We start from the raw sequence: 9319 nt of genomic DNA, 5'->3' as shown, positions 1-9319 counted from the left end.
GAGAAACTTACGAAAACGTCCATAAGCATGTGTTCCAAGGTCACCTCTAAGTCCTCGAGTCGTGCAGAAAGAGTCATCGTTTAACTGATCAACAACCACGGCAACAAAAAAAAGAAAAAAGAAGTGATTTTTCTACAAAATACTTAAGCAAAATTCTCTTTCTCTCTTTTATTCAGTTCGCTCATGGGATTAATCCTCATAAATAACTTAAAGAAAGTAATAAAGCCATATCAGCTATATAATATCCAATTCTTCCAAGGAGTTGTGCCAGTAACAGTCCAACTTAACTTTTCAACAATTCACTTTTATTCTCCATCCACTGCAAGATTCCCAAATGGCCAGCTGTAACAAACAAGACTATCTCCAGCAAGTTTGGCTCCCAAATCTCCTCTTCACATCTAAGTTATGATCCATGAGAGAAATGAAGACACTGACAACTCCCTGGCAGAGGGAGGGCAGAGGGTGGTCTCACTGTTCTTGCTAGGATGCATAGAGGAGGATGAGAGGAGGAGAAGTACGGCTTGATGGGAGAACTGACACTCAGAGAGGCAACTATTTTGTGACGGAGTCATATGTCTGCCTCACTTTTTTGATATCGCTCTAACATTTTCCAAGTTGTTTGAGTTATCTCTACCCTCTTTTTACATTTCTCTCTCCCCTTCTTGTTCTCTGCGCCTTTTCAGGTCTCTGTCCACAGTGGGCGTCTTTGTGCGGAGGGAGAGCCTGGGGCAGCTGATGCACAGTTCTGGGTGCTCTTGGCTGGGGTCATCCTCTCTCACACTGGGCCTCTCATCAATGGGCCTTTGTGGTAGCCTCATTAAGGGTTGGCCTTGGATGCTGAGGCTCTCATAGACACACAAGGGGGAAAACAAGAGCGATATGGCCTGGATCTATGACTGGAAGCTTATGTAACAGTTGCAGCAGGGGTGGGGTGGGGGTGGGTGGGGGGGTGTTGTAGAAGGCAGGGTATGTGGGGGAGACTGGAGGCGGGAGGGGGAGAATAAGGGTGCATAGCCGAGGGGGCAGTAATTCAGTAAGAGGGGAAGGAAAGCAGAAGCGAGGGGAAGCGGGGAGACAGAGGATGTTGGTGGGACACTCCTTGGAGAGTGGTTGTTTCTGTTTTTCTGGCGGGAGCCGGTGGAATGTACCCCCCACCACCACTATTCTGTGTTCATTAACAAGAAAGAGAAAAAACAGAAAGGCCGGATCAGACTGAAATGAGTTTAGCTGGGCTGGACCAACAAACAGGATGTGAGTGCACAGAGGAAGACTTTCTGCATTTACTATCAGAATTCCGGCTACAACAGGAAGCTGGAGAAGATCATAGTAACAACACAAAGGTTCGGAAATAAGCCAAAAGACCAATTAAGCAACCAGTTTCAGAGATAATAATTAATTAATGTCCCTGCAGAGTTTAAGCTGATGGTCACATCCATCATCGTCTCCATCTTTTGACTCCACATTTAACCGTTTTCTAACTGCTCCAATTACTTCATCTCTCACTGGGTGTCACAGACATCCCTCTCAAAAAATGTTTCGAGCCAGTCCTCCTCGTCCTGCCCTATTTTCCTAATCCATGCACTCTCAGAATGCCAATGGCCTATGCTCTCTAAACTCTCTTGGGTGTGATGTCATCATGAACTCATGAACTCATCAGTCCTCACATCAACTCTGCAGTCCAGAGGACTGGGGTGCAACACAGTTTTGCACTGTGATTTGATGTTGTTACGTCCTTGCAAATGAGCTCTAGGGGAAGGGGTGGGGAACAGTAACAAATAGGGCTGGGAAAGAATAAAAAGGAAACCAGACAGAGAGGTTTAGCATAAACACACATATAAGGACACATTCAGACCCCATAATACACACAACTGGGTGTTAAAGAGTGCACATCCATCAGTCCTTTGTTGCCCTCGGGAGGCCATCCCGCCTTCCTGAAGCTCCTAACGCTGACTGCTGTGAATACGTAACACCCATAATAACTTAGAAATATCACTCTAATTTTCATCTGCATGCTGCATGAATTATAAATATCCGCTAGCGTGGTGAAGATTGATAGTATATGACCATTAAGACTTGCGAGGCAGGCAGCTCATGGAGTCCGAATGCCAAGAGGAGTGTAGAGATAGCGGCAGGTAGCCTAGCCTAGCATTTATAATTAGAGAAGAGCTTAACCCCCAACTGAGAGACAACGCAGGACAGCATGTCCCGGTGTGACTCCTTCTTGGCACGAGCAGGGTTAAAACCCAGATTTCTCGGTATAATCTAGACTGTGTGTCTAAGGGAACATAAATGAAGACAGCGGAATGAATCCTCTGTGCAATGTTTTTACGACAGGTGACTCACAGAGAGCTGAATATCTCCTCACCTCTTTGGATAAACCAATTATGTTCCCTCATGCACAACTGCAAACTCACAGGCACTAATAAATGTGTATACTCGAACATATTGGCATGCGACTGACAAAGGTTTAATATAAGACTGCTTTGCGTCGATTATCATATGCACAGATAGACAAAGACTACCATATATATTCATATTCATATATCTATATCTATATCTATCTATATATATATATATATATATATATATATATATATAGATATATATATATATAGATATATATATCTATATATATATATATATATATATATATATATATATATATAGATAGATACATAAAAGTAGAATTAAATACTAGCTACTTCTACAAGCATATTGAACTATATTTAACTGTTATATGCTTTGTCACCCCCTTTATCTAAAAAGCTGCAGTGTATGCTGTACTTTAATATGAATCAAGCTGGAACAGTGAGATATTTATTATTTTTTGCAACCATCAGTTTCCTCCTGAAAGCTGACCGTCCCACTAATCCCATAATCAGAAACAGCACCAGAGTGGCAGCAGTTCAGATTGTGCATCACAAAATTTGCCTTTAACAAGACTCTCTGATTCTCCTTCACACTCAAAGCTCCGAGGACAGTTTTGCTCTTTAAATCTAATTTTAGGCGAGAGTACAGAGCGTGCGCCTGTGTGAGCCTGATTGATCATGATGTCCACCTGGTGTGCAAAATAGGGATATGTGCTAATCAAACTCCTGGCAGCCTTCCAAGTCCGTTGAGGTTTGTATACATACAAGCATTTAAAAATAGTAGGCCCACCTATTCCAGACATGTTGATAAAGCCTCTTAAGCACCTGTCTGCACCTAACTGTCGAAAGAGTTTACTGCCAGCTTTAACATTGGACGGGAAGGCATTTAAGTCCAAGCACTGCACTTTACAAGCTCGTATGCCTGTTGTGGTGACCGCATATGGTTTGACTGGCCAGTTAAATGTCATTGGTTGATGCGTTTTCTCTCTGATTAAAGCTCTAGCAGAGGTTTTTACATGATGCAAATGTTTTTGTCTTTTTATCTTTGCTGACAGTTTGTCTCTTTTTCTCTGGGTTATAAACGACAGGCAGCGCAGATGCAAAGGATTCTGCTAAATCATTCACTCCATCGCTGTTAGTAATGAGAATTTTGCTGTGTCATTCTGCAACCCAAATCTGTCATTCCACAATGCGGTGAATGGCTCTGTGTCTGTCTGTGAGACTGTGTGTATTTGTGTGTGTGTGTATGTGTGTGTGTTTGCAGCATTTCTAGAAATACCTGTGAAGAGTGAGGCAGGTGCACGCTACTATCTTATGTCATTCTATCTGCAGTGAAAGTCACCTTGGATTTTAAAGGGACCCATTCACACTCAGACCGCAGAAAATGTCCTTTGAAAGATCTGAGGAGAAAATAAAAAGAACATCTGATATGCGAGGGGATCAGAAGCCATTCACAAGAATAATACACACCTTACACCTTTTCTCCCTTGGTTGGAGCCGCTGTCTTGCTTGTTCTATACACAAGCCACTCGCCACAGAGTAAGTGTGTGTCTTGGATGCACTGAGCAGACAGAATGCGACAGAGGCATATTTTAGGGCCTGGTTGTATGAAGGCACTGGATTGAGTCATGCGCCAGGATTTTCTGCCCCAGTAAACTTAGCCCACTTTACCCAGTGCCGAGGAGACTTCACAGCCTCCGCTATGCAGGGAAACAAACAGGGATAGACGTATTCAACCACACCATAAGAAAACACTGTTTCCTTGATTTAACAATTAACACTCAGTTTAAAAATATGCACGCCCGTCTGCCTGCAACTCTGCCCAACTTTTTATGAATTACTCTAGCATGCAAGCAGCACACTCACATCAACTTAGGATCAAGACATGCACGTGAGGCGCTCTCCCCCCAAAACTTGGCACACACGCAGTTGGGAATCTGATTTGTAGCAGTGTGAGCGTTAAATGTTTGATGATACGGCTACATATTTAATCTTTACAGGCCAGATCATGGTGGGAAATGGGTTATACACGATTGTACTCCCAACGGAAAACATTGGGTTACTGAGGGGGAAAAAAAAGAGGCAAACATGGTCTTAAGCTTTTAATATGTTTCTGTGACATCTTAATTGCTATTTCTAAATTCGGAGACATTCAGTTTAGACATTAATAAGCAAATCTGCAGTTTAAGTAAACATCAGCGTTGAATGCCGGGCATTTTTCAACTCGAAGTTATTTTAATGTTTTGAATTGCTTTGGCAACAGAGATTACTGCTGAAACCCCATAAACTAATGTAAGTGTTCCTGTATTGCTCACACCCATGCCACACAGTTCTCATTCTTAAAACCTTTGGCTCGGCCATATTTGTCTACATGCAGGATGCAGCTGTGCTTATAACTCTCGTAAACCTCTCAGCCCGTTGTAACTACACAACTCTCCTCCTTTATAGACATTAAATCATTATGATCCCTCAGGCACGCAGGCCACAAATTAACGAAGCATGTGCATAAACAAATACAAAGTACAAAGAGGATGCACCTGTAACCCCCCCCCCCCCCCACACACACACACACACACACACACACACACACTCATACTTGCATTTCCTCATGCTTCTAATGAGCTAACATGAACTAGTCATGCTATAACCCTCAACACACATGCATGCTTTCTCCCAGGAGGGCAGTAACCCAAGCCAGACGGTGCCAGCTCCACCTCTTGCTGCAGGCATGGGACTAAGCTGCTTGTTACTGTACAGATGGGCCCCACACCTCTGACAGGTGCTCTCCAGCTCAACTTCTACCACGCAAACCAATGGCAAATGCATTGCCAAATGACTCAGGCTTTGTCTTTGTTAACGTGCAGAGGAGGAAGGGAAGGAGAGCCCCCCCGGGGTACAGCAAAAGAAAGACGTAATTTGAGGAGATCATCTCCACCTCCTGACATTACTCCAGGCCATCCTTCTCATCATTGCGAAGGGAAAATGTCGAACAACGTGGCAGCATGTGTTTATGGTTTTATTCACTGTATCAGAACTGATAGTCAGCTATTACTCGCCTTATCTTTTAGCAAACACTTCACCTTATTTGTGTTTCTCTGCTGTGCAGAACGAATGGATGGGATGAAAGAAGAATCCAGAAAGACACTGGGTTTATAGAGAGAGGCAGCCTGATGCCACCTGGGGCCATAGCCAGACAAACCAGTCACCTCCCACCCTCCTCTGTCTTTGTCCTTGCTACACCTCCTCATCTGCACCCCAGTCAAAGAAAAGACGTGCTGTGACAGACAGTGCTTGATCACTCCTGGGTCTGTCCAAGCCAGGGTCACGTCCCATGATATTTACCACATATTTACATTCAGAGCCAACTATTGCCATGGGAACAGAGGTGCTATGCAAACTATGAAAGGGAAAGGAAGGAATAAAATGGTATAAGCTGACCACATGAAACATTAAGAACTGGAGGGAGACGAGAGAAAGTCTACACAGCAAATCCAGCATGTCCAAATTAACACTGTCAGATTTGATTTCAACACTTTTAAAGTGTCTATATGGGTCCACACCAGAGAGTGTTAATTTAACTCTTTTTGGAGAGTTGGTATGTTAACTCTGATTTAGTGTTAAACACCAAATCTCTCTGGAGTTGATAATTTAACACTTGGTGTTAAGAGTTTATATATTAACTCTCAAAGAGTATTTTAGTTTAACTACGTAAGAGTTATCTTCTAATTAATTCTAAAAAGCGGGAATTTTACTGTTCTGAACTTCTAGAAATTTATTTTGGAAATAAACATTTACTAAAAAGACGCAATGGTTTTTGAAAAACATTTATTCTGAACTGTGCACCACAATTTCAAAACATTTTCTGAAAGATGTAACAGTGTACATGTTCTCACTTTCATTAGAATTTCGTTTATCAAAAGGTCTGACATAGGTGAGCTGGTAAATGCAAATAACAGCATTCTCATCACTTATTTCAATAAATACAAAATACAATATGCATGTCCTTCAGTCATCACTTTGTGGAACTTCAACGCACTTCTGCTCTCCCCCATATTCCATCTTCACAAGCATATCCTATGTGGAGATTGAATAAAAATTAGTTGACACTAATTAATGGCACAAATCAATTGCAGCACAGTAAAAAAAAAAAAAAAAAAAAAAAAAAAAAGGAATCCTTTTTGAGACATTACTTGTGTAAAGTATTTTCCCAAAAGATAAGGACACAGGCAACAGGTAGTACTGAACTAAATGTAAAACCTCAACCTTTTTCATTTTTACCTAAACCGTGTGCACAAAACTATGGAGGAATCTAAATGCTAACGTAGAACTCAGTCGGGACTCGGGACATCTGCTACTGCTGTTTGCTCGTTTTTTATGGGAGATCGTTTTCAGGCTTCAAGTAGCACCATTATATCAACATTTCACATTCTAGACATTGTTTTAGGTGTATTTGACCAAAAAATTTAACCGAAAATTCACATGCAAGCTTTTTTTCAAGGCTGTGGTATTTGCCGAAAACAATACCTTTCAGCTAGCTAAAACAGCGAGCGGTGCTATCAGCGAGCAACACGGCTAATGCCTTTCACACAGCTTTGTCTCAACTCCAAAGAGCCACAGAAGTAAAAGCTAATAATAATAATTGAAACAATCTTTGAAAACATGACTTACCAAGCATGGCAAACAACTCAAATATGTAGAGCAAAATGTTCTGAAACGGCTTCACTTCAGCTTCGATTGGAGCCGTGCTGGGGGCGGAGTCTGTGAATTTACTCTATTGGTGTCATAGCCCCTGTAGGAGTTCAGAGTTAAGAGGTCAAGAGTTAATGTTTCCATTGTAACACCTCCAGATTTGAAATAGAAACACTCATTTTTAACACTCGATTTTAACTACTATCATTTTACACCTCAGAGTTACATTAAAAGCATGTGACTCTACTTAGAGTAAAATTAACTCTAAGACTACTAACACCAAAACATTTAACACTTTTGAATTTGCTGTGTACTGGGAGGGAACGTGGGGGGCAAATCCCACGTAATTGCCCCTCTAGCAGACAGCAGGGGTAATAGGATGGCCACTCAGTCACCGACACAGCTCATAATTATTAATCAAGCTCAGCATTTAACATATGCCCCCCTCCCTTTCAATCCTCACTCACTGGCGCCCCATCATTTTCCTCTCTTGATTTCACTTGTTCTTTCACTGCTCTTCTTTCCACTCACTGTCTCTCGTGAACAGCAGGAGATACAGGATGAGGTCATTAATTATATACCTCACTGTTCTTCAGTCAACACAGATGATCTCCTGTTCTGAACCTCGGTACTCCACAACCACTGTGTTGCTGAGAAAGTTGTGATGACAATGATGAAAGGAAATACAGTGTACAGCAGAGCAGCAGACCACTGCCGATTAGAGCAGAGGGTCTCTGCTTATTGGCCCCATACATCAGAAAGGACACAATGAACAGCTGACAGCTGCAATCTAAAGCAACATCAGGAGTTTTTTTCTTTCTCTCGCCTTCTTGATGCTTACCGATGTGAAGAGGAGCTTCAAACCTTCATATCCGAGAACGAAGTACAAAAATAACTTCAGGGCCCATCGGGACTGCTCTTCCTCAGGTGGACTTTCAAGTGCTGAGCTCGTTATTCAGAGGAACCTTGGGAAAGGTTAGGAATCCCATCGCACAGCACACTCTGGTGGTAAGAGGGTGGAATGCACTGCATACGTGAAAGTAGTGTAAATGGTGAATAAATGAAGACAAACAGCTCATGTGAATGTAATTAAAGCATATCGGGGGGAAAATACACTTGAAAAAAGGCACAGCAGATAAAAGCTGATCTAGAGATCCACAACAGCAACGTTTCTACAGGGCGGTTACCACTGAACTCACCTGGCAGCTCTGAGAAACAACAAACATTTGCTCTCAAGAACCTTTTTATGTTTTAGGTATTTGTACTGCACAATTATTTCTAAGCTGCTCAATTCAATGCCAGTGTACATAATAATACCCAACACCCACCTGCACCCACTTTAGAAACCTGTTAGACGACATTTCATGTAAGATTGATGGTGTACTGAATAAAAGAAGTTGGACTCGTCTTCATGATCTGCTTTTTACTTTTGTGTGTTATTAGACACTTCCTTGGTTTTGTTCAACCTCTGCACAAGTGCTGACATGCATTTTGAGCATTATGCATGTCCTGTGTTTAACAAAAAGATACTGGGAGGTTAATGGTTAGCAACGATATTTATCAGTATTTACCAGAATTAGTGCATCAACCTTTGCCGGTGCGTGTGTCTGCGTGCGTGTCTTAAATGTTATTCTGTAATTGCAAGCAAATTAAAGCAGAAGGGTTAAATCCAGATGTTTTCCATATAAAAAATATATATCTACATTAACTTGTGCCGTTTTATAACTACATATATTAATTTAAATCACTTGAAAAGAAACACACACAGAAAAAGATGTACATGCAAACAAAGCACACAGCAAATAACACCAGCTGCTGCTGAAAACCAGACACATCCGCATACAAACACCTCAAGACGTTTATTAATGGCCTTAACTGCAATGGCAGATGCTCACATCTGTTCAGAAGAAAATGCACATCCGTGTATGTGCAGACACAAATACACTCAGGGGTGAGTTATAAATCTACACACGTCACCTTTAATTGCTCTAACAAGCAATAATGAGAGCATCAGAGGTCAGAGAGACACTTAGGATGATGTAAATATTCCTAGGAGGATGGATGAGCATCAATCTGGCAATGCTGATTTCATATTTTGGTTTAATTCAGCGTAATGGCAGCTGTCTACACAGGGGAGAAGAGAGGTAATAGGATACCTGGCAAACACTGCAGGTTGAAAAGGATTGGTGGAATGAATAGAAATGTAAAATAAAACACCCAGCATTTAGACCGCTTATGCAATAAGCAGTAAAATGCATGCT

General features: G+C 41.7%; 1 protein-coding gene across 3 annotated transcripts in view; it reads right to left on the bottom strand.

Moving 5' to 3' along the window:
- Positions 1-9319, bottom strand: part of frmd4a (FERM domain containing 4A) — a 99093-nt gene that overhangs the window by 61177 nt on the left and 28597 nt on the right. The window contains exon 1 of one of the 3 annotated variants that reach the window (XM_085164434.1): positions 12-887. The exons of the other annotated variants lie outside the window; for them this stretch is intronic. Within the exon in view, the coding sequence (XP_085020560.1) occupies positions 12-77 (66 nt within the window). The 5' untranslated portion in view covers positions 78-887. Of the gene's footprint in view, positions 1-11; positions 888-9319 lie in introns of those variants that run through there. 3 annotated transcript variants of the gene reach the window in all.

This window comes from Neolamprologus multifasciatus, chromosome 7 (genome assembly GCF_963576455.1).
Source record: "Neolamprologus multifasciatus chromosome 7, fNeoMul1.2, whole genome shotgun sequence".
Classification (NCBI taxonomy): Eukaryota; Metazoa; Chordata; class Actinopteri; order Cichliformes; family Cichlidae; genus Neolamprologus; species Neolamprologus multifasciatus.
The sequence above is the reverse complement of the archived record's forward strand: the minus strand, read 5'-3'. Positions and strand labels throughout refer to the sequence as shown.